The sequence below is a fragment of the Mugil cephalus genome, chromosome 12, assembly GCF_022458985.1.
Source record: "Mugil cephalus isolate CIBA_MC_2020 chromosome 12, CIBA_Mcephalus_1.1, whole genome shotgun sequence".
In the NCBI taxonomy this organism is placed as follows: Eukaryota; Metazoa; Chordata; class Actinopteri; order Mugiliformes; family Mugilidae; genus Mugil; species Mugil cephalus.
This window is the reverse complement of record NC_061781.1, coordinates 20,609,410-20,634,766: the sequence shown is the minus strand read 5'-3', so window position 1 is coordinate 20,634,766 and position 25,357 is coordinate 20,609,410. Positions and strand designations below refer to the sequence as shown.

At 41.5% G+C, this 25,357-nt stretch overlaps 1 protein-coding gene across 4 annotated transcripts; it reads right to left on the bottom strand.

Annotated features, from left to right (window-relative positions):
* Window positions 1-79: 79 nt before the first annotated feature.
* Window positions 80-22,565, bottom strand: ppp2r3b (protein phosphatase 2, regulatory subunit B'', beta). Of its 4 annotated transcripts, XM_047600517.1 has the most exons (15): window positions 22,357-22,565; window positions 20,674-21,053; window positions 11,148-11,333; window positions 10,661-10,764; window positions 9,499-9,601; window positions 8,106-8,180; window positions 7,923-8,009; window positions 6,261-6,417; window positions 5,550-5,598; window positions 5,351-5,440; window positions 5,098-5,273; window positions 3,628-3,746; window positions 3,431-3,537; window positions 2,721-2,766; window positions 1,083-1,224 (listed from the first exon to the last, which is right to left on the bottom strand). In XM_047600517.1, exons 2-14 carry the CDS (start codon window positions 21,019-21,021, stop codon window positions 2,748-2,750), a joined length of 1,620 nt encoding a protein of 539 aa, XP_047456473.1. In that variant the 5' UTR covers window positions 21,022-21,053; window positions 22,357-22,565; the 3' UTR covers window positions 1,083-1,224; window positions 2,721-2,747. The 4 variants fall into 4 exon arrangements, with proteins under 4 accessions (XP_047456472.1, XP_047456475.1, XP_047456474.1 ...); XM_047600516.1 differs by lacking the exon at window positions 2,721-2,766 and having other exon boundaries at window positions 80-1,224; window positions 22,357-22,563; XM_047600519.1 differs by lacking the exons at window positions 2,721-2,766; window positions 20,674-21,053; window positions 22,357-22,565 and adding an exon at window positions 20,208-20,252 and having other exon boundaries at window positions 80-1,224.
* Window positions 22,566-25,357: the final 2,792 nt, after the last annotated feature.

Genomic DNA, 25,357 nt, shown 5'->3' with positions numbered 1-25,357 from the left:
AGCAGCAGAGCAGCATGAATCCCAAAACTTTTATTTTTTACATTTTGAAAAACATCATTGTATTAATACGTTTGTTTTATTTTTGTTTTCACCTGCGGTACATAAACTCTAGCAGTGAACATATCAAAAGTAGCTCTAACCGGATGCACCACATGACACCGCACATTTTACTCCGTTGACTAAGGCTTTATTATTAATTTAACAAAAAGCAAAACATCTTAAAATGGTTCCTTTTGTTTGTTTTTGTCAAAGCACGTTCAATTTATACGCACTTTGTGACTTAGAAAAAAAAAAAAAAACACTTGCCCAAATCATTTACAACACAGCAAGCACAAAATAAATATTTACAGTCACTTATAAATTCATCTCTAATAATTTATATATAAGCCCATGTCACACATACATTAAACTCTTTAATATAGATAGACCTGTACAACAAACGCTGTGTGTGTGTGAAGTGTGTGCTTGTGTCTCCAGAAGGCTCAACGGTGGCTTCGTTTTGGCATTTACAGCAACTTTCCGACTCGCAGAAATCCCTTCGTTAGGAATGTGACGTCAGCCAATAAGTCCGACACCCGGCGTGTGGTTTTCTGCCCGACGACTCGGGGAGCTCCGGTGTTTTAAGAGACGCGGCTCATGATCACACGACACGGGTGAAAGAAAAAAAAACTCCGAACATTATTGACGCGAAAGATTACATGCAGAAAAACAGCCTGTTATTTCGCGTGGAGGGAGCAAAGGCCAAAAAAAAGACATGCTGCTTGTGGTGAAGTGTGAAAAACAAATATATATATATATATAAAAACATGTACCGTCTGCACCGAGAGATATTTTTATTTCCCGTTTGTCAAATGTGTGATAAAAAGTCCGTTTCTCCAACTGTTCAGAGCTTCAGCTGAGTCCTCTGGTTTTCTGTTTACTCTGTTTAGTGAAGTGTGTCCAGATCTTGTGATCTCGAGTCCACGTGATTCAACCACCGACACAAGCTCTTCGACTTCTGGGGGCGGAGGCTGATCAGCAGGTTTGTGGGAAAACAGAAAAGAAAACAAACAAACAAACAAAAACAAACGGCAACACATCAAGCATCATTCAAAGTCGTCTTCGTACTCGTACTCGTCCAGGTCCAGGTTGCAGTGCGGACTGGGGATCTCAAAGAAGTGTCTCTTGGTCAGACCCAGCTCACTGGAGATGTGCTGCCCTAACGGGCTCAGAGGATTTTCATACCTGCACAGATTCAAAACACGATAATCAGGAGCCTGTGTGAACAGTGAAACAGTTTTTTCCCCGTTGAAATCATTCCTTCTGTTTATCTTTTAAAATAAGATTAAGATATTTATAGGTATTTAGCATTAGTACGACCTAAGAAGTATAAAATAATAGTAGTTTTTTTTTTTAAATTATGTTTATTATTACTATTATTATGCAGAAACAGGAATTATTTCACTGTATATTACAATTAGGTCACTAATGTGAACCAAAACATAAAACTGTTTATTTTAATGCAAACGCAAAATTGGAAACAATGAAATCCCAACGTCCTCAAACGAGAACTTGTGAATTTGTTAAATTTTCATGCATAAATAAATAAGTTTACTGTCCCTTCGATGCCAGTACATGGCAGAAAAAAGTGTCTCCTTATTAGGACAACAGGTCTAAACGAAGAAGAATAATGTCCCCGTATGAGGACACCAGGTCTCAGGAAGTTAAAAGAGGAATTTCGAACTAAAGTGCCATTAAGCCTCATATTTATTTATTTTTATTTATTATTATTTATTATTTTTTTATTATACTTCCCTTTCATAGCAGCCAGTATGAACAAGAGGAATGATCACACCAAGCAAAAACTCTAAAACAAATAATATGTTTTCAAACAAGGTATATATGATATAGTCATTGAAACACACTCAGCAGTGATACTGTGGTGAATGGAAGGACCATTATGTTGCAAAAATGGTTTGGAAAAACGTTTTTGCCTTCTTGAAAAGAGTTTGATGGAGAGTGCACGCCGGCTAGCTTGGCTTAGCTTAGCTTAGCTTAGCTTATTTATTGGCGCCACCACGTGAACATGAAGCATGGTGACAGCCAAAGAAACGCATTTGTTCAAACAAAAAATGCAAAAATGTGAGCAGCACAAATATATTGTTCATCATAATTATCTATATGATGAAATAAATAGACAGAAATAACTGTACCAGGCAAAAAAACCAATGTTTTCATACATTAATTAACCAATCAAAGCCACAAATAGTTAAAAAACATTATTTAGAGGTGATGCTAGGTGGCCTATTAATGCTAAGCTAACTGGTGGCTTTGGTAAAAAACTTCAACCCTCTCATCTGATTCTTAACAAGAAGGCAAACAAACGTAGTCCCCAAAATTCAGAAGTACGTCTCCTTGAAGAGGTTCTAAACAAACCAGTGCGGCTGGAAAGGACACGGGAGCCACCACACGAAGGCATGAACAGAGGCAGAAATAGAGGAAGGATAAAAACAGAAGCCGTCTGCTTCAAAAACAGACTCCCCAGCTCCGCGACGTGGCCACATAAACACGACACTGTGCCGGCTGACAAACAGCTACCTTCTGTCAACGGTATGCTCGGGTCTGTGGGGGGGGGGGGGTGGGGGGGGGGGGGGGTGAGTGGAAGCTAGGAGTGGGTGAAAGGACTAGAGAGGAGCAAGGAGGAGAACACATAGTCTCTGCTGGTACCCTGAGTGTCTTACCTGCTGTTAGCGGTTAGCAGCCTGCCTTTAGGAGTCGGTGGTGTTCCTAAAACCGCCACACAACATAGCTGTCAGCAGCCTCATTTATCACTGACTCACTCTCAGAGGGGCTCTGCTCTTAGGAGGGAGGGGGGGGGAGGAGGGGGCGTCAGGCTCTGCTAATCCGCTATGAAGACTGTCTACTTAGATAGAAAATGACTGAAATCAACTGGACCTCACCTCCAAATACTCAAACCTTCACTTTCAGACAAAATGCTTATTGAAACTCAATCATTTAACAATAACGCTACACTGGACCTTGACATGATTATCGTGACACATGTTTGTAATTCCTCTATCAGGACTCTTGTTTATCAAACGCTACACATGAACCCAGCAGCTCACTCCTACTAACAGCTAATAGTAGAAAGTGACCACATGTGTGCTTTAAACTGGACCCCCACCTTTTATTTGTGTTCTACATTAAACTCGACCTAGTGCTAATTATGAATATACAATATTATTATCATTATTCACTATTAAGCCCTTATGCCTTTACTAAAATACGTTGGGTGCATGTTGAGGTGTATTTAAAGAAATTTAAATTTATGGGGAAAAAAAGGCCTGAGCAACTGCAGCAAGTTGCTTCGTTAAATCCAAGTGACGACTCTTTTTTTGTGTATAATATAATGTACATCTGTTGTAGCACTGAGATAAAAGACCACACTTACACATCGTTACACTGATCGTTGGCAGCCTCCTCGGCCACCAGTATGTCGTACTCCTCTGCTGCATATTTCTCCCAGTCTGAGACCTCCTGGCCGTCTGTCTCCGCCTCCTTAAAAAACACCACAGGTCACACAATCGACCTTTGACCTCTGGCGGGAAAACAAGTCATGATGCTGGTTTTGGGTTTAACTCCGCTTACCCGTATAACAGAGAAAGGATCCTTCTGCTCGTGGTCCAGGTACTTCTCGATGTTGAAGAAAGTGTCAAAGAAAATGTGGGACAGCTTGCACCTCTTAAGGTCGCGCAGGGTGATCTTACCTGCAAGGGATAAATTAAGGGTCAAGGGTTAAATCTTTCACTGCTGATTCATAGGAATTATTAAACAGTTTCACTACAAGGGTTTTACTGTTTCCAAGATCAGGGATTCTAAGTATGTTCATTCCAATACAATGATATTACATTATATGACATTTATAGAGCAAAGTTCCTGGATTTGTATGAAAATGTATTTATGTGTTTAAGAAACTAGAGGATAATTCTTTCTTTATTGAGACAAACGGTCTCAATAAAGTGGACAGAGGCGTCTTCTACCTGTTTGACCGTCTTTTATAGCAGCTTTTAAGACTCATTGACGGATACATCAGCCGGTCGACCATTTTTTAAAAAATTTTTTTTACTAGTATCGGTATCGGCTGCTACACGGGTGCGTTTAACAATATATTTTTTTTCCCCCATCAAGATTTACAGACGGGCACATCCACAGGCAGCCCTGTGCTGCTTGAGACGCTGCAGACCTGTGCAGCCCATACATTGCCCCTCCCCCTCTAACAGATTGCATGTATGCATGAGAGTGTTAAATATTCTTTGAGTTCAATAAATGTTCAATGTTTTTGGTTAAATTGAGACTCGTAACATCACTGTGTTATTTTTATCATGTAAATGGAGGGAGAATGTCGGCTCTAAATACTGGCTCAGCAAAAATCGGCTGCACGTATTGACCATTGGCCAACGCTGATGTGATCTGTATCGGCTCTAAAAAATCCATATCGGTCGATTTCTACTCAGGACTAGTGTCAAAGTCTAAACCCAACAGATTATGATTTTTACCAGTGATAAACCACAAACTAGAGAAAATGTTCGTTTCTGCTTGTGATTACATAATTTTGATTATGTAAAAACAACAAAACAACCTCCACCTACAGCTTCATTTGCAGGTAATACAGATCTAACGTCTCACCGCCGTCACAAAATTTTTAACAGACTTTTTAGCCATTTCAAACATCTCAACCATTCAGGGAAGAAGTCGTTCCATCTCACGTTACATGTTATATTACGCAGCTCCAGCGGTGCAGAATACCACCGGACCACCAGAGGGTCACATTCTCGCTGTGGCCGGCTCTAATAAACATGTGCAGACTTCACAGTGCCGCTCGTATGTTCTAAATAACACAGTGGAAGGACTAAGTGCTGGGGGGGAGTTTGTTGACAGTGTGGATGACACCAGCAGCTGGCAGCAGGCGGCCGGTCTCATCTATAACTGTTCACTCAGCCAGTGATCAATGCTCTGACCTGAAAACGTATATATGTGTCTCTGCCGCTGTGACCGTGTGACAAAGTGCAACCTGTCAGAACTCCTGAGGGCGAGTGTAAATGTAAAACCCGGTCTGACCTTCGACCTCGGGCTTGACGAGGTCGAGCATTTGGCAGAGGCAGTCCTCGAAGGGAAGGGGCTCGATAGCCATGGACTCCAGCTTCTGACACTGCTCCTCGTAGAAGTACTCCAGCTCGTACATGCTGAGCACCCCGTCTCCATCCAGGTCCATGCAGCGGAACCAGTACTCGATACTGATGGAGAGATGAAGACGTGTGAGAAATCCTACAATCGTTCAAGTCAAACTGGTCAAGTTTGAGTTTCAAGATACCTGGTGTCGGTTTTCTTGTCTTCCTCGGAGATGAGGAACCAGACAAAATCGGCATAACTGAGCCGTCCCTCTTTATACACCCGTCTGTCCCTGATGAGAGAAACCAACCAAAAAAAAAAAACATTAGAACCAGCAGTGGAGACGACGCCATCGTCTTTTTTTTATTATTTATTTATTTTTTTACTTTTTTCCAACTTACCTCGTTACTGTTCCTGAGAATATCCTCTCAATCATCTTATGCGAGATGGCTGGAAAAGCACACAGCAAGAGGTTACAACCCAGTCTGGGAACAGAGCATGTCTTTTCTCTCTTAGACAACAGCTCTTTCAGTTACTGCACAAATCTTTCACAACACATGTAATCCATTCTCACAGACTGTAAATCCAGATTGGCTAGTGCAGCTCTTTTTCTTTCTATTTTTTTTTATATATATATATTTTTTTTTATATCTTGACAATGCCATAAATCCTCTGGTCATCATTGTGACCATATAGCGGTAGAAATTGTTCCAGACGTAGCGTCACTGGAGCGGAGTATATACGCTGCTCTTATTGATCTTGTGTCTCATTTCCCCTGCCTCACTCACAGACCATCAACCAAGAACATGTGGTGTGGAGTGAGTGGGGAGAAAGCGTCAGATCTTTTTTTTTTTTTTCCTGGCTGCGCATTTGTGTGTGAGGAAGAATCTCGGTGCGAATAACGTTTACAAATTCTTCTAACTGTTACACGCGGTTTCATTGTAGTCACTGTGCCGTCAAGTCGAAAGGAAGATTTAAGGAGAGTTCATTTAGCTCCGACAGGGTCGTCCTTTGAAGTATTTTTTGCACCGAGCGCGTTGACTTGACGCGACGCTAAAATAAATAAAAACAACGATCAAATCTGGGGTGAAAGTGAGTGTGCGTCGGCGCACCTTGGTCATTGTGCCGCGCCAGGTCCTTCTGGTCGATGTACAGGTCATGGTCACTGTCCAGCTCCCAGAACTTGCAGTAGATGACGTAGAAATGTTCATAGGAGAAGAACTCTGTCAGCTGGTTCACATCTTCTTCCTGCTCCAGCAACGCCACATTCTGTATGAATCATAATCATTGAACACGGTTAAATGAATTCGTGTACAGGCTCTTTAAATATCTAGGGGACTTTACAGACCTAACCTCCTGAGACCCGAGCTTTTATTTAGTATGCATTTTTAATTCCTCCAGGGTATTTTGGAACAGTAGGAACTAAGACGTATAAAAACTAATTGTCATCTTTGAACAGGAAGTAGTAGTTTTTGAAAAAAACAAAACAATGTCCTCATATGTGGACACTGGAATTATTTCATTATTTATATTATTATAAAGTCACCAATATGCGACAAAATATAAAAACTGTTTATCTTAATACCTGAACATGTGTTGTTAAAGATTTGTGCAGTAACAGCACAATGAAAGAATTGCAAACAACGAGGTGCCAGCGCCCTAAAATGAGCACTTTCTAATTAGCAAAATTGCTAATTTGTCAAATTTGAGCGTCATATCAAACTACAAACGTTAATAAGCACAAATAAATAAGGTTTAACCTTTGCTACCACTAGATAGCAGACTAAAGTGTCCACTAATAGGGACAATGGGTTTAAAAGAAGCAGAATAAGTTGCAATAAAACCTAAAACTTAACGTCCTCATATGAGGACGCAGGGTCTCAGGAGCTTGGTTTGTGATGAATCTATTTAAGGAGTACACTTGTGTATTGGCATTGTTGTGTGATTAAGCCACTACAACCTTAACCTTGTAGAATTTCTTTGTGTCATTTTGGAGTTTAGTTAAGAAATGTTGAATGACAGCAAGTTTTGAACTCGTACAATGCAAAGAAATGCAGAGCAAAGATGTTGAGCAGATGATATGCAAGAGGCATAAGGAGGGAGACTTTTTTTTGTGTCTGTCCGGCTGCTGAGACACATGACCAGAACCACAATGTTTCAGTCTGTGCAACCACGACGTGTAGTTACATCTCTAGAGAGGAGCGCGTACAACCATAAATCTGTGACTTCTTAGTTTAACTTTGATTTAATAGCACACATCTCGCTGGCTGTAGAGAGCTTTCACCGTGGTGCTTAGTGGCACCAACAATAAATTAAATAATTTGATTAACCCTTTTAGATTCTGCTGGGTTGTATAAGTTGTACAGGGACAGAAGTAGCTCTGCACATGAGTTGTGTTTGAGTAAATGCTGCATGTGATGTCTAATTTTCTTCAGTTTTCATTGATAAAAGTCATTAAAGGATTCAAACAATACATTTTTTCAAAACAAAAAAAAAATCAGGTGAAATCAACAGCTTCTTACTTTTTTAACTTATTTGACTCAAGTACCACTTAGATTGATTCAAACTTTTCTGATATAAACTTAAGAGTCTTGAGATTCATGAACAGCATACAGTTTAATTTGGGTATGTATGTTTTTTTCTGCAAAAACGCTGGACTGTTTGTGTAAAACACCTGTACCTCTAACTTCTAGTAGTTTTAGAGACACGTAGAACCCCTGAATGACTATTTTTCAGCACAAATAGAAAAAGATCAACAGAAAGTGAAGATTTACCTGAAGAAAGTTACTTTTCCTGAGCTCTGAACCTGTTATTTTCCCAGTCCACGACCGGTTCACATTGTAAAATATCCTCTGAACCACCTGAAAAACAACCAACGAAGTGGAAACGTTTATTGGTATAATTGCCGTGTGTCACCGGTTGCTGCTGTGTTGTTGTGTTGTGTCATGGCGGTATACCGTGGTGATGTATCGTGAGTGAAAGTCCGGCGCCTCTTTTAGAAATGCCAGGCCTGCGTGTGAGTTCACCACATCCTGCAAACGTAAAATAGAGTCAGCCTTTACACGCTTCATTTCCATAACAAAACCAACAAACACTTGAACTTGGCAATCCGAGTCCTACGCCTGCAACACACAAATACATACAAAGAAATAAGTTTACGGCTATTTTCTGAGACAAGCTGAAGGGCAGACCACATCTGTCTTCTCTTTCTTTTTTTGGTAGACGGAACACATGACAAAGTAGGACGTGAGAGGTTGCCAGGGGCTATCTACGTCACTCTGTCATGCCATATGCTTTATAAAGTGTGCTCTGTGAAGAAATAGCTCCGAGCCTTATTGGGCGAGGCCATACGGTTTAAAACGTTTCGTCGAAATCACAAAACACCCGGTCAACCGGTTCGAGAATGAGCTTTCAAATTTGACAGAAATGTGATGGGAAGGCGGGAAAGAAGAGTCTTGCCAGAGACGGCTGTTAACCTTCTCTTCGTCCTCGGGCCATATAGACACACAGTGTGCCACACCTCAAATGAACTGTAGCTATACGCCACGAAACTCCCCCGTGCCTGCGCTTTACTCCACCACATTCTCCTGCCTACGGAGGGAAAGAATTGTTGACACAAATGCGAAGGCGGCAATGAAATTAAAAGGCCTTATTTCAGGGCAGCCGTCGTGCCTCTTTGACTCTCGCTGTGAGAAATTAAATCATAGAGAAACACATAAATCACGGGGCACAGGAAACAGGCGGGGACAGTCAAATCTACTCCACTGCAATCCGCCTTTCATTCATCAAAACAGTCAAAGGCGATTTCGCGGAGCGGAGACCGTACAAATTAAACAGCGGGTGCCACCAGCCATCTCCGCCCGTATGCTAACGGGCGCTCGGCTCAGAACCGGCATGAAAATGAATCGGGTTTAGGGCGGGGCGAGCGTGGCACACTGACCGATTGTCAGCTGGAATGAGGAAACAAATAGCCAACCACAGCAAGTCCAAACAGTGAGAAATACTCAATTAAAGCTGTCGTACAAATAAATTAGGAGCGAATGGATTATTTCGGTGCTGTAATGTGATTAACACAGGAGACACATTTACATCTCTATTTTCCCTTAATAACTGCTGAGCCCGAATCCTGAATTGTCAGGGGAGTCTCCTGTCCCCTATACTGCACTCCACTATATTACCAGCCTTAAAGTAGCGCCGCTGAATTAGTCCTCCGCCACATGAAAAAGCACTGCCTCAGCAGGGCAGTCCAAAAGCGGTGGTCCAGTTTCGCACCGAACGAGCCAATTTAATTATTTGGCCACCCCTCGTTGCCAAGTCCAGCCCTCTCCCTGGGTGTGCGGCGGCCAGTACCTGCAGGAATGGAATAAAGTCGTCTTGTTCCAGGTAATTACAGCCGGGCTTGGCCAAGAGGTGCACGAATTTAGAAGCATCATCGTGACAGGTCTGCAGAGTTCTGGAGAGAGAGAGAGGAAAAAAAAAAAAAAAAAAAAAAGATAACAGATGGTTACGTCCTCTTTGGTTGTGATGTTCGCTCTGGTCTTTTTTATCATTTATTTCAAAAGGGATTTAAAGTGTTTTGTGAAAACTGGCACCACACGATTAGCTGTTTTTCATTCGTTCACCTTGATCAAGGCAGTATTGTTATAAATGACATATATTTATGCAGTAAATAGCACATTTACTTATTAAAATGTATCTTTAATGATCACTAAGTGGGTCCAGTTTTGTCTATTTGTTGATCAGAGCCACTACACAGTTACATTACAGATGCTGCTATGGATGTGTAGGATACTGTAGATGGCGGTGGATGTAGTTATTGTCCATTAAGAACTGTTGAATACTTGTCATTTTACACTACGGTGCCAAATAAAACACTTTTTAGACTGAATCAAGACCTAAGATGAGTTCTTCCACTCAGTAATTGATTTGTATTTAATGTTTATTTTAAAAAATAGAGTAGGACAGTTCTTGGGTCGTCACAGAGACCAGTCTATTTTTCATTTATTAATTTTTAATTGTTTTACACAGTTAAAGTGATATCTAATGCATCACAGGTACGATGGATTTGGAAATTAGGATTCTGAATTCACTGCTGGTCGGATTATAGTAGCGTGTCTTGTTGCCTCTCATCTAAAAAAAAGGCGCATTCACGAGTTTAAGTAAAAGGCCAGGTCTGTCCAGTTCTCTGGAGGCTCACACAGTAACACAAGAGCATGCCTATTGCACACAACAGCACGCAGTCGCCAATATAAAAGCCCAGTGGTGTCCCTTTTTATGCAGAACGACACTAAAGGGATGTTTTCATTTATGCGCTGTGTATGCACAGCGACTTTCCCTTGTGGAGCCGATGAGAGCTGTGATTTGTGTTTAGGTCATAATAGCAGAGATGTGCGTGCAGCGTCTGATCCCCCAGCGAGTGGTCATCATTGTTTCGGAGGAGATTGTATGAGCCATTTGGCTGCGAGTGAATGTAGCAGCGCTCTAGTGAGAATAAGAGCAGCTATTGTCTTACTTTCTCCACATAGCCACAAACTTGTGTACGGACACGAAGCCCGTCCTGTCGCCTCCAGCTGAGATGAACAATGGCACTTTCCAGTAGAGGGGACACTCGCAGGCCTGAGGAGACGAGGAGGCAGGAGAAATGAGGCAATACGTGGAAAGGATGCAGAGAAGACAAAGAGGAAAACACTTAATAGTATAATGTAAAACTCATAAATACACATGTGGCCATTAAAAAAAGAAAAGAGCACAAAAAAAAACAGCTAATCCTGTCGGTGGAAAAGCGCCGTTGCATCATGAGACTTCCCAGAGGAAACCGAGCTGTCACTGCACTCTTCACTCTGGTTTCTCACATTCCTCCGAGACAAGTAAATCATTTTTTCCGTGGGTTTTTAAAATCAGCAAACATTCGTAAAGTCAGAAGCTAAACGGCACTAATGAAAATAATTTGCTGGGTCTGGGTGGCAGCTCGGTCTCCACGTTACAAATCACATTCTCACCTTGGCAACCTGCCCCATGTCCTCAATGGTGGCCCTTTCATTTGGGAATTGGGAAAATATTTTCTCAATTTTGGAAATGAGGCTGTCGACGTTGAGGTTGGCTTGGGGCCGGCCCTGTGGGAAGTAAAACTTGGGAATGCTTTCACTCAATGCTGTGGTGACTGGCTCCTCCGTCCTCACCTGGGCCTGGGACAGACACACAGAGAGACAAACTGTTAGCGGCCGATGCTAGGACACGCTAACACTTCTCAGCAGATGTAATCCAGTATTTGCGTGTAACCGTACCTCTCGGCGGCCTGAGGGAACGTTAGTGACAAGTTGTGACTACTCAGCAATCATAGGAATTATCTCCATTATGTGCAATAGATATCACTGCGACTGGCATTCCTCTCTAATAGTCGTTCTCTTGCAGGTTTTAATCAGTGTGTCAACTGTTATTAATGTGTGTGGAATTGTTTGTCAGTCAGTTTAAAACCTTGTTAATATCATCCTATTATAAATATAAATAATGTGATGACCATCCTACTCTAATGAACATTATGAGTTAATGAATTAGTGAGAGGAAGAACTCATCTTAGGTAATTCAGTCGTCTAAAAACTCTTTTATTTGGCATCGTAAGATAAAATCACAGATATTCAACAATTCTTAATGGACAATGACTATATCCAACACCATCTGCAACAGCTGACACATTCATAGCAGCATCTGCAATGTGACTGTATTACTGTTATTAATTTACATCCATGGGTTTTAATAACTTTGTGGTTTAATAACTTTTTTATTTCTTTGATAAACTGATCTTGATTTTAAATGTTTTTACACATTTTGCCTGTGAAGCAAAGCTTTGGTGCAAATGCTCTTTGCTTTTAAGGTGTTATATAAATTAAATAAAGTTAATTTTAATAAGTAACTCCCTATGCATTATGAACTGCATTAATATGAATGTAATTTCTAACAATACTGCCTCGATCAAGGTGAACAATGACCAGAAATTAATTAAGTTTTTTTCCCCGCAATTAATCGGTCTTGTTATCTTTTCACTAAATAAAGCACTAAATGACAATGAATACACAATGAGTCAGCACATATCAGGATTTTAGAAATGACGTACTGGCATTATTGATGTTACTAATGAAACCTAAGATTGTCTGTAGTGGAACAAAGAACTAAATGATTAAATGTAAAAGGATGTAAGAGTGTGTGTTGCTTAATTATAGAACATAACAAAGGAGATAAAACGGTTTGTAGTTTAAATAGTGAACCAATTACAGTTGTTTTGCTGACCCAGAGACAGAATTAGTGTAGGCCTGCGTATGAACAGCTTGTGTTATGTCTGAACTTCACACATCAGGTGGAGTAGTTTGTGTTATGTAGGCGTCCCTGTTGATATAAGCACCAGTGCATGGTTTTGTGTTCTTATAACAGCTTTGCAGCATGATAACACAAAAGAGTGCGTGTTTTCTGACGATGACATTCCTACTCTAACAACAGAGACGTCAAGTTCGAGGACAAACCTTCATCTCAAAATAGTAGGTATGATTCACTATTCACAACTGAGCAGATCATATGCACAGAAAACAATCTATATATAAAAAAAAAAAGAAAAGCTTGGAGCCCGGGATGTTGTGATGTTGCACATAGCAGTCAGCTACTAAAAACAGCCCGAGCAGAGACTGTTTTGCTCTCAATCGTCGTGTCATGCCTAAAGACTATTTACATGTTTGAAGAATTTGCTAATTGCATTGCTCTGTGAGGCCTTCATTGATCACATAAACACACACAGTGGCCGGCCGAGGCATGAAAACACAAATCCAAACCCGCCGTCTGTGTAATATATACATATGACATTGCATCTGCAGCCGTAAAACTTTCAACAGTATCTTAACAAAGCCATAAAATTATGGACGCGGGCTTAATGGGACATCCACGCGTGTCAACGCCGACTGAAAATGTTGTGCAGCGATAATTTGCTCTTTTAACGTGATAAATGCTGTTGATCCTCTGCTCTTCTGTTCTGTGTGTTGGTGTCAGCCATGGCTATAAAAGGACATAAACATCTCCTGTTGCCCTCCCTGTACTGTCCCCCTCTTTCTCTCTCTCTCTCACTTCATGCTAGCCACTAGCAGAGCTCTTGAGTACAACTGCTAAGCCACATGACATTTTGCACATTCACAATGATGTGGTCTGAAAGAGGACAGCAAAGAGACAGCTGAGTACAACATGCCACACAACACGAAACCAACATCCAGTAACCAAAGCTCACATGTCAAATCACATGATTTGATCGCATTTCGCAAGGTTTGAAACACAGAGAAATGTGAGATAGCTCTTAATTTGCCCCAACAATCACTGTAATTTAACAGTTATTCCACTATAACGCAAACTGAATACCAAGACACGAAGCCCACGAATACCAGCCAACATTAATAGACCTGCCCCCTTGGCTGCCAGGCCAGTAAAGCCTGCGTAGTAGAGGGTAGCAGAGGGTACAACTCGTACAAACACCTGCCTGTCCTTGCTGGAAGGCTCTGAGCCTCTTCTTGAACCGAGAGGGCAGAACAAAGTCACATCCGCGCGCCAGCAAAGCCAACTCCTTCCTCAGGTCAGGGTCCTGACGCAGGGACAGCTCCCTCATCCTCATCCTCGCATCGGACAGGTGGGGGGAACGCACACACACGAGCGCGGCGCTCAATCCGCCGCCGTCCTCTCCGCTGGACGGATCACTTGTAGCCGGCCAGTAAAAGGCAGTGGAAAGCAGTGGAGGTCCTCTGTGTGTATGTCCCTGTGATTGTCCTCTGTCAGTGTGAGAGCCTCTTAATGCAAGGCAGCAGCTGCTACTGTGACTCTCTCTCCCATTCCAGATCTGGTCGCACAATCTCAGCTCAGCCTGCCGCTCTGTCCCAGTCTCTACCTAACACACACAGACACACACACACACGGGCGCACACACACACACACACACACTGCAGGGTCAGGAAGCCCTTGCCTCAAAGCTGCTGGGAAGATAAGGAGTGACTGGGTGCATGTTTGTGGGAGTCACTTAGTGTACGAGTGTGATGGGAGGGGTGTGTGTGTGTGTGTGTGTGTGTGTGTGGTGGATCTGCCCTTTCCAGTTTGCATTCCTCAGTGCTCATAGAAGGTTATGTAAAGGGACAGACCTGTTGTTGCAGCTTGCAACGGCCACGGGGTGGAAACGAAGGATGCACCTTTCACGGGCCGATGACACACAACGTGTGCACTAACTTTTCCTCTAAAAAAGCTCCAACAACGCAAAACAGAAAGAGAAACTTTTGATCTGAGCTCCGACAACGGGGCTCCTCTTCGAGAAGAGATGATGATTGAAAATTCTAAATAAAATAGTGATTATTACCTCTGCCTGAAGGTGCAAATCACAAGGACAAAAGAAACACTAAACAAACTAAGGAGGAACAGGCAAATAAAGAAGATAACCAAGGTGTGAGTGCGCATACTTCACAGTTCAGTGGGAACACTAGCGAAAACAAATGCATTCGCATGCGATAGTTATGCAGATAGCAGCTCTTAGCTTCATAAAGGTTACGCTTTTGAGCAAGCTCTTCATTCAACTATGTTTTCAATTTTGAAGCTGTGGTTTGTGGCACTACTGAAGTGTATTGTGTTATACGGACACGTGTTTCTCTTATTTTGAAAACCCCAATTTATTCAGTTGGCTAGACTTAACATTTTTGTGTTTAATTCAATCTACTTTAACAGCACCACAAATAGCATCCTCCAAAATAATCACCCGTACTGCACCACCCGGGAGCGGAGACATAGATGGGCGTAAATTCTCAAGTAAACATAGCAAATGTGAAATAAAATGTATAAATAAAGCTCCTGCAGAGTTCCTTTTAAACAAATAAAGCATGTGAACAATGAACAAAACTGTGGCCTGAACCAAGGGGATCAATAAATCTACAATACACAGTGTTACTGCACAAAGTATGCTCTCAATGGACACACAAAATCAACACAGTTTTATCCAGTAATTCTTAAACATAAAGTTGAAAGATCACAGCTGTCATGAAGCAGGAGTTTTAATGAGGGATTGTTATATTAGAATGAATAATTTTCACTGGTGTACCCAATAAACTGGCATGTGAGATGGTGGGCCAAATCAAAAACGTGATCTAACACAACTATCAGACACACGTATTCCCAACTATTCTGCATCTTACACTATGGTGGTCTTTGTTTTGCCTTCCCTTCGCAAGCTTGGGCTGCCAGCCATTCCATGTCTTATTATAGTTGATGGGCAATAGAGGGGAGGGAACGGGACATGTCAAAATTCAAAGACAGATGACCGAACCAGTCTGCGCCTATTAAAAGCACCGCGGAGCGCTGTTTGGGCAATCCAAGAAAGTGGATATGGTTATTTACTCCTCAAACAAACATCCACTTCCGGTGGCTGCTGTCTCGGAGTGACGGCAATTACATCAATTCTCCGTAAATGTGTTGATCTAACAGCTCTTCGCGGTGCAAACTAAAGGCACGGGTAGCCCCATACGCCTACTGACGTAAATGCTAATTAAACAGAAATGGTACACCTACTAATGTCACCGTTATATGTATGTGGAAACTAAAAGTGCGGCCACAGTATTTTTAGACGACAGGATCACAAAGTCCAGTGTTTTCCACCGGTTTCTGCTCAAACCCCAGTTCCTGTTGTCCTCCACACAGGACACTGCACAGGCTTGATAAGCTGTTGGTATGAAGGCTTTGCACACAGGCCGCCTTTTGTTCAAGCACATCAACTCAAATAAAACATGGAAAGAAAAGCACCAAGGCAAAATAAAAAAACAAATAGCAGAGCACATGAAACAATCAGCTCCAATGTACTGTTCAGTCAGTTAGGTCAGTGAGCAAACAAATAGCACAAAAACCTTTCAACAAACGGAGGCACCGCAACGCAGCAGGGATGATAATGTGTTATTTTATTCTCGTAAAACTGTGCTTGTGGTGATTTAATATACAAAAGCTGCAAAAGAACTGCAGGTTCTGACTTTAACCATCCTATAAAATTACATACAGCTTTCAAATATCCAGACTGGGCACCGTTAAGCAATAATATCTTCAACCAAATCATCTTAGGGCCACTGTGAGCAACATTCAGACGCACACAGTCAGACAAGCTGCTACTACATCCACCGTCTGACAGGTCGCTGTGACAAACTCAGGCTGACCCGACACGGTGTCCAATCTGTAAACTGTTAAATCTGATTTGCGCATAAACATGTGTCCAGTCATGTTCACTTCGTTTTGTGAAAGATAAGATTATGAAACATGCTGTCTGGAGTTAGAGGCCGCTGGTAGGTAGATGTTGGAATCCGATGCAGTCAGATGACTGAGGTCAACTGCTGCACTGATTATTTAAGAGACGATATGCAGGTCAGACAAACACACGCTGAGGCGAAATACATTACACGGGGGTAGAGCAAAGCTAATCACAACCCCCACTATGAGCTTTACCGAACCGTCAATAAAAAGATAAATCTGACATGACTGAACCAGGGAGACGAACGGCTTCCTCCAAACCGAGGGAACCTTCACACAGTCCTTAGGTAGAGCCTGTTAACACAACCGATGCTGTTGTGAAATCCCCAAATCTCCAGCTCAAGCCACCGCGATTGGATGTCTGAGACTGGGATTTGGGATTCATGTGAATATGTGCCAGAAATAGGCCTGATTGACCGACCGCACAGTAGCCTCCGGGAAAAGGCCGGCGGGGTTGAACGTGATGCGAGCAGCTCAGCTAGCAGATCTTATCAGAGCAGCAATGCGACGGCGGAGTCGAACTCGAAAATGTTTGTTGAAATGTCGTCTGCATGGCAGGAGAAGTGGACCAAATGTTTCTGGGTGCTTAAGAAAGAAGCCGCAGATGAGAGGTCCCAGTGAAAACGGCGCTCGTTTACTTATGCAACAGCAGTGGAGTTTATGTATCAGCAATTAGTTATTAAAAACAGGCTACAGCTTGTAGACCACACGGACTTACTGTAGAGCTTATTACAAAATGCAAATTGAGAATAATGACGAAACAAGGACGTAGAAATTAAAATCTAAAACACAAAATTGCACCTCACATTTGCACTTGCCAAAACTTTGCAGTTTTCTGTGCTAATTGAAGTACATGATCATTTTGAAGGATGTAGTCTGTGGCGCTATTAAACTCGACTGAATTAAACTAAGAAGTGTTTAAATTATTTATAAATTTATAAAACAGGGTTCCCAACATAACAGAACCAAGTGTTGCTACAACACAATTCAATATAAACCACAGGCTCCAAAATGAAAACATAGTTGAATCAACAGCTCTCTCAGGCATTTTAAACAAAATCTGAATACAGTAAAACGTCACGGAGCTAAGGCTGGGTGCAGGTATAGGAGAATGTATCTGATTTCACCGGTGAACTTAATACACTGAAAACTGTGTGTTTATCTTTAAGCACCAACTTCCCATTTCCTTCCAACCACGCATTACACACAGGATCACGTCCGAGCTGGAAACCACAGTTTGCAAGAGTACACCGCAGACTCACAAGTGACTAAGACTCCAAAATAAAAGCAGTTGCGGGAAACAGTTTAACACCACGTTCTCTGACGGGTCAGGCAACTGATAACGTGACCTCGGACCCCCCTGCTTCAAATAGCTTCTATGTTGCTGAGCCCAACCGACCACGTTATAAAAAGACATCTTAGGAAATCAGCGAATCCTAAATGCAGATGCAGAGGACAGAAGAAAGCACACACTCAAACATACCTTAGTGTGACCAATCTGTATTTCTATTGGGTGTTTGTGTGCGCGACCTATTGCCCTCATACGCGACCCGTTTTTTTTCGTGTCGAGTCACAGACCTGTAAGCCAAGAATTCGCGAAGGAATGACATTTACTGTACATAGTGTAAATGAAACATCCGCGACCACCTATCCTAACAATGAGCAGCATCTAATAGAAGCCGTTTCAAAGTAAATTACAGGAAGGATGCATGTGCTGCCACACCTCATCTCCCTGGCAGAGTTCTGGGTATCTAATGCCAACACAAGGGAACCGAGGCTATCTATATCAGTGTCTGATGTCAAAGTCAGACCAGCTGTTCCACACAGCATCAGTGGGACATAAATTGAATTTTTGCGTAATCCTCTGAAGAATGCATCAGTATTCAGGAATTCATTTTGTTGTCTTAAAATAGAAGTATTACATTTACGCCGCGTCGAAATCCCTTTAATATTGAGTGACACGCAGCGACCACATGTCATGACACATCGGAGCAGAACACAGAAACTGCCTAGCAGTGGCTTTATATTAATCCGGGGTGAGAGGGCGTTTGAGGTCAAAGGGCACTGGGAGCCAACGAAAGAGACGTGGACGTCAAAAAAAAAAAAGATCCATCTGTCAACCGCGTTATTGTTCCATTACACAGTACGAGTTAATGATTGCAGAGAGGAAGCTCTTAAAAGTTTTTACAGCCGAATGATGACTCTAGTTAGAAAACCTTTAATCTGCAACCAATGCTTCTCCCTCCGGTGGCCGGGCTATTTTAACTATGAGTTATTTGTAATCACCGCACAAAAGGCTTTGGTCAGCCCATGTTTATAGTTTGACCTCTAAGTAACTAGTACGTAGCAGATGAGAAACAGGAATGGATATTTAAACCTTGTTTGATTATTGCGGTAAAAGAAATATGGAGAATTTAATCAATCCATATTTCTTATTTTTTTAGTAGATTAAAACACTAACTGGTTTCTGCGAATTTGCAAACGGAGGCTTATTGGTGGTTACACACACAACACAATAATAATTAGCATCGTCCTCATTTAGACATAAAAGCATTCATTATCTTGCTCCGAGTCTCACATTCACCCTTGCTTTCCTGGCCTGCCGTCTAAGTCAGAAGGAGAACAGATGTCACATTAGATACTCCTTGGACGTCCCCTCATGCCCATCTTTAGCGCGTCAACTACATGCAGAAGCTAGAGTCTTGAGGAGCACGTGCCCCCAGCTGTCTGGCTGTCTCACTGTCATCGCGCTCACCGATGTGCAGAATCTTCCGCCAGCGCAGCCTTTCCCTACTCATGTAGACAGAGAGCGAGTCCTTGAGGAGACATGCCAAACGTTGTGAGCTTTTTAATTGCTTTTGTGCAGCTATGCCACTTCCATAACTAAAACACTCCAAAAGCTGAATGCTCTTTACCACTAGAGACGCAAGTCGCGGGCTAATATGGAGCGTGCCAGGGATAGGCCAGGTTCAGACACTCCCACCTCTCATACCACACTAATTCGTGGGTGAGGCCTGAACATTTGGAAAGTATTTGACTAATAAACAGCACATATGCCTACAGACAAGGAGGCCTCACTGTGAGAGTCCAGATTGGACAGTATCTCAACGCCTTTGATGCCCCAGGCTACTCAGCAACCCCTTGTGGCCAGCCAGGGAGAATGAAAACACATTTGGTGAATAGGATACTAGAGGAGCTATGCTGCTGGTGCACGTTCCACTTCTTTGATAATATAGGAAATATAAAAATAATATTTAAGAGCAGTTATATTTTAGTTTTTCTGATAGCATATATTTTGACCCGTCAAGAAACAAGTGTTATTAAAAACACTGCCCTGATATCTCTTATATTCAGATTTCCCGATAAACAGTGTGAAAGTGAGCCTGCATTCAGAATGACATACCTCTGAAAGCAAAGCAACTACAGTAGCTGCAGATCACTTCAAGATATTGTATCACTGTGTGTGTGTGTGTGTGTAAGTTTACATTCTATGGTTAATGGTGCGATCTTAAAAAAAAATGCTTGGTGGACGCGTCCTTTTTGCAACTGTCTTCTATCCGTGGGTCATCTAAGTCAAGTTAACATGCTTGTCATCAAAGAGATTCTTAACTTAGCTTTGTAAATAACAACTTTGTTCCAAGCTCCTTTACTGGAGTGAATCTAACAGCAGAGATAAACAGGTGATTCGGTGGACAGAAAAGTGCAGAAGAGCTAGCCCCATAAAGTGTTTAGTCCACTCACTTGTAATACAGAAATGCCAAACTTACTTTGATGATATGTAGAAAAGGTGTCCTCATTATATATTTTGTTAACCGTGGAGCATTGCCTCGTCACTAGTTTAAATGTTAACGTTGAAGGTGTTGGACTCAAAGATCTTCGGACACATCTTTAAAGCGAACAGTGCACTCACATGCAATGTAGCCCTTTAAAACCACGTGATGTGAAATCACGAGACCGATTTTGCAACACACAATTATGCAAAGTCTACCTCAGGTGACACAGGGAAGAATACTACGAGGACTGCGGGACACACCTTGTTTTTGATATTTTATTCAAGCAACCTTAGCCCTGTGGGGCGTGATGTGAGAAAACAACCCTAAACCTTGTCTAAACCTGCAAACATTTTTCATAACCATTTAGATATTAAAGAATGTCTATATTAAGAATACAGATGCGCTGCACAGTTATAAAAGTCTGACATCTTTTCGTTTTCAGCTTGAATCAATTATTTACCTTCTTTGTGCTGACAGACCTCCGAAGTACTCTGCCATTGGGTCCCGTCAGTCTAGTGTTACTGCTGCTGCGTGATGGCAGGGCGCTGGCAGAACTGGAGGGAGTGCTGAGATGAGCAGGCCTTTTGTCCGCCAGGTTCTTCTGGGACGCCACGTTGTTGTTCTCATTGAAGCTCAGTGACCTTTTGTCTTGGGCATCCCCGACGCCCATATCAATGTGCTGTCCACTTTTGATGAGGTCAAGGTAATCTTTGAGCAGTGACTGGGTCGCGGGATCACTCAGCCAGTTGAGAAACAGCTCGTCCACTTTCATCTTGAGAACCGGTTGGAGGACTTGTGGAGATGGCATTTTGTTGACTAATTACTCTCTGTCAAACGCACCTGTGTAGAAATATATTTAAAAAAATAAATAAATAAAACAAACCTCAAAGCAAAGCCCTCTGGAGCTATACACAAAAAACATGAACATCAATGAACAGGACGACGCTGTTACACATCAAAAATGGGTTCAGATTACTTCTTAATAAAATACCAACTCTAGATTCTGTTAATTACAGCACATTAATTTAATGATGTCATAGCGTGTCTTGCCTGCTGTTTTCCCCAATGTAAACTCGTGTGGTTTTCCTCTGGACATTATATACGTTGCGTACTGTGAAGTAGAACATGTTCTATTGTTTGTTTCTGCTTAAACTGTGTGCATTTTCCAATTGGGTGCTTGCCTATTTTGTGTGTAATGTGTGACTGAGACCTTTACGAGCTATTCTGAGACGCATTACAATATTTCCTTCCCTACATTTGAAACCCACCTTCCTCCCACATGCCTTTGTGTTTAATATAGATGCCTTCCGGTTTTTTCATTTAGATCGTGTATATTTCCTAATGAATTACTTAATTTCAGTGGAACTTGCACGTCCACCTGTACAATTTGCTGGTTAAGATCACTGCAAATGAAGCCCTTGTTTGATAGAAAACAATACTAACAGCAGCTTGTTGTCAGTCGCCCTAGATTTAAAAACATGCTAAGCATGTTATTGAATTTCAGTGTGAAGTGTCAATGCATTTTTTTCCAACGCTGTCAATGCTTTTTTTTTAACCCTCACATGGCCACAGGTTTCTGCAGGTTTGATTAAGTCAAATTTAAGACTTTAAACACCCCTTTAAGACAATTATAGATAAAATTTAAGACCTACACGATGTACAATAAATATTGAAAATCAGAGACCCAGGCTCACTTTCAAAATAACAAAATGTATTGTCATTCAAACATAATAGGCCGGGGCCAGAGGGGCTCATACTGCAAATGGAGTGGTAGCAAATGGACGTAAGGATTTAAGACTTGACTAAATGCAATTTAAGACGTACGATGCAAAATATGCTCGTAATTAAGACTATGCGGAAACCCTGAAAACATGCGGAAACCCTATAAACAAACGTGAACCCTTACTGACATCATCTGCACCATTCATCACATATTTTATCTCCTCCGCTGAACACACAGTTGTGTAAACATTGCTTATTTACTTAGCAGAAATTACGCCGAATCACCCCCACATTGCAGAAGAAAACAAGAGCAACGGAGCGCATAGTTAATGCAGACGTTAAACGTTGGCTAAAATATATAATGCAAGTGCTCCGTGGTAAGACCGCTTTAGCAAGCTAACAGGCTAACTAGCGTACCAACCTTATAGTGAACGAACGGCAGAATCAAATGCGTAGATACGACTCCACATTACGGCTCCGATGGCGACGCTGCAACGCGCATGTTTATATTTATTAGTGAAGCCCAAATGTATCGATACAACTCCGGTGTTTATTTCTCTGGAGGAAAGAAGAAGGAGACAACTTTCCAATCTCGCGTTCCCCCGGTAACCACACACGGCGCTATCGCGAGATCTTGCCCAGAATGAACGGCGGTGAACGAGTTTCCCCTTTCCCTCCAAATAAAAGCAAATACGTGTCTACACACACATACACGCCGTAGGATATTGTTCTTATTTTATTTTATTCTTATACATATATGCCTTGCTCATATATGTTGTTCTTATCTCGTGACTCCTTGGACAACATAATTTCCCTACATGGTCAATAAAGTGATCTTGAATTTTGAATATATTATATATAATATAATATGTAGTTTAATATTTGGTTATTTTAAGAGGGTGATAATATGAAACTTTGTTCAGGAGTAGGAATAGGAACAGGTTGATCACGTTTATATGGGTAACAGGACACACAGAGGTGTGTAAAAGGGGAATGAAATTGTAGATAATCATAGCAAAACAGGACTCATGAAGAAATATAGATTTCTTTTAGCAAGGCAGAGGCCAAGGGGTTAATCAAAAGACCTTTTTTTAAGCAATGGATGGCAGCAAATACAGATCAGGGATGTCAAACTCATTCTGCAGGGGGCCAGACCAGTAACACAATAGCGTATTAACCTATAAATAACAGCAACTCCAAATATTTCTCTTTGTTTTAGTTTAAATGTAAACATGAAAATGTTTACATTTAATGAACAGCACTGCCCCAAAGCATGTAATGAGCAACAGGACATTTCTTAAGAAAAAAAGAAGTGCAATTTCTGTTCTATGTCTCAGCGTTGTGTTATGTTCACAACTCTTACTAAACGTCACAATAGCAGTTACTTTTATTGGAAAATTGCAGTTAATGTCTGCACTGTAATTTTTGCACTTTACAAATTCATCCCACAGGCCAGATCAGACCCTCTGGTGGGCCATTTTTACACTTGTGGGATACATTGACCACGGTAAGACATCTTTATTGAATTCAGCAAGAGTAGGGCCCAGTCAGGGCAGCTAAAAGGAGGAACTGAGGAGGAAAATATTTTAACCAACCACATCTGTAAGGCACAGAAATGTTAATTTTGTCTTCTTCAACTTTCAATAATGGAGTTTGATACTTTTGGTAAGACAGGGGGAATAGGTAAGATTTTAAATACCACGAGTGACATGTTTCGACATCACCTGTAGTCTTCTTTAGAGGCGTCATCTGTTAGAGGTGACGTGCCATTTAAAAAGTCTAAACATGTCAGGTATTTAAAATCTTACCTACTTCCTTTGTCTTACCAAAAGAATCAAACACCATAACATCTGCCAGGATTATGTGAGCAGTTTAACGCTGAAGGGCCGGTGGAGCATGTTATTCTTAATTGTCATAAACACATTCGTCGTAAATACAAGAGAATTTAAGAGGAAAGGATAGAGGAGGGTAATTGACTCACACTCCTGCTTAGAAGGGGGCGCTAATGCGCCTCAAAAGCTGGTGCCGCCCGCTATTAAACGGAAAGAAGAAGAAGAACGCTACACACACCTGTAAGTTTGAAACAGGCCTTAAAAAGTAAATATAAATTTGTTTCTTCTACCTCACAGCATCGTGCTTTCACCTTTCCACCTTCTGCACGCCACTAACCAGCGGTGGAGAGAGAATTCACATCCTTAACCAGATACAGAACTGATCAACAAAATGTTTTTTAAAGTTGGTTGCTGACAAATTCAAGCTAAATTTGATAATGTACATCTAATCTACTATGTTTATGTGTTTTTGTATCAAAACAATAAAGTAAAACCTATACCTGTGAAAATAAGGTAGAACTGCAAATTAGGAAACTACTAAATTTAATAATCTGCACATTGTTCGAGCACAATAAACAATGCAAGGCACCGATATATAAGTTAAGTTAAAGCATTTTCCTTCCACGGGACATGTGCTCTCATTGCTACAGGCCTGTAAGGTTAAAAAAAAAAAAAAGATATATTTGTATCTACTTCACCTAGTCTGTTTTTGGAAGACATTTATCTTGCTTAACAAACTTATTTTAATGCGCAATGTTCCCCCACATGTATAATAAACCTCTGCTGCAGAGTTCGCCTGTTCATTTTGATGATTGGTTTGATTTGTGTATCGCAAAGTCCAATTTTGAGCCGGCCATCACCACAGCGTTCATTTCCAGGAAACTAGTCCTGTGTGTTTAATTTAGCCTCTTATGAACTTGATCCCGGCTCTCTTTGCATGAATAACAATGATGCATCTGTGCCTGATTCCTCTCCCTTTTCTCTCCCCGTAGGCTTCATCTCAAAGCAGCTGGGCCGAGCACCTGGTGTGTGTGGAGCTGGGCATCCTTATTGATTACAGTGGTCCCAGACACAGTGGCTACCTCAACACACCCCCAGTGCAGAAAGCACGCAACACAAGGTCAGTTAAATAATCGACACTTACTTTTGACCCCAAAACGGAGTGGGTTGTTTTCAGCAATTTGGCATTTTTTGCATAACAAGAAAAGATCACAGCCATCTCAGTTTAATGCACATTTTGTTTGAGTGCCTAACGTTCGGCTTTATATACAGTATACGCCATTAGTGAAACCAATTTCATGACCAAGGGGGTCAGGTATTAATGGTGCAATAACAGTTTCGCTTGAAATTATTTTCGCTTACGCAAACATTGCAACCAAAAACAACAACTTAATTACAGTATGTTTCGGTAAATACAGGGGTTTTGGGGTAATTATACTTATCACGGTGCAGCCAGCATAACAAATTTTGTCTAGACTAATCTGTCCCTTTTGGGAATGACAAAATATATCCCTAAACACTTTTTTTTAGATTCAAGTTTTATTTTTGTATCATTTGCTTTGCGTTTAATTATTTCTCATTTTGCATCAC

Excerpts from the sequence above, each read along its gene's own strand:
- ppp2r3b (XM_047600516.1), bottom strand. The coding sequence starts at position 21,021 with ATGCCATCTCCACAAGTCCTCCAACCGGTTCTCAAGATGAAAGTGGAC. Across the intron at positions 8,010-8,105 it reads ACTCACGATACATCACCACG|GTGGTTCAGAGGATATTTTA; the intron begins GTATACCGCCAT and ends GTTGTTTTTCAG. Across the intron at positions 5,599-6,260 it reads GGCGCGGCACAATGACCAAG|CCATCTCGCATAAGATGATT; the intron begins GTGCGCCGACGC and ends GTGCTTTTCCAG.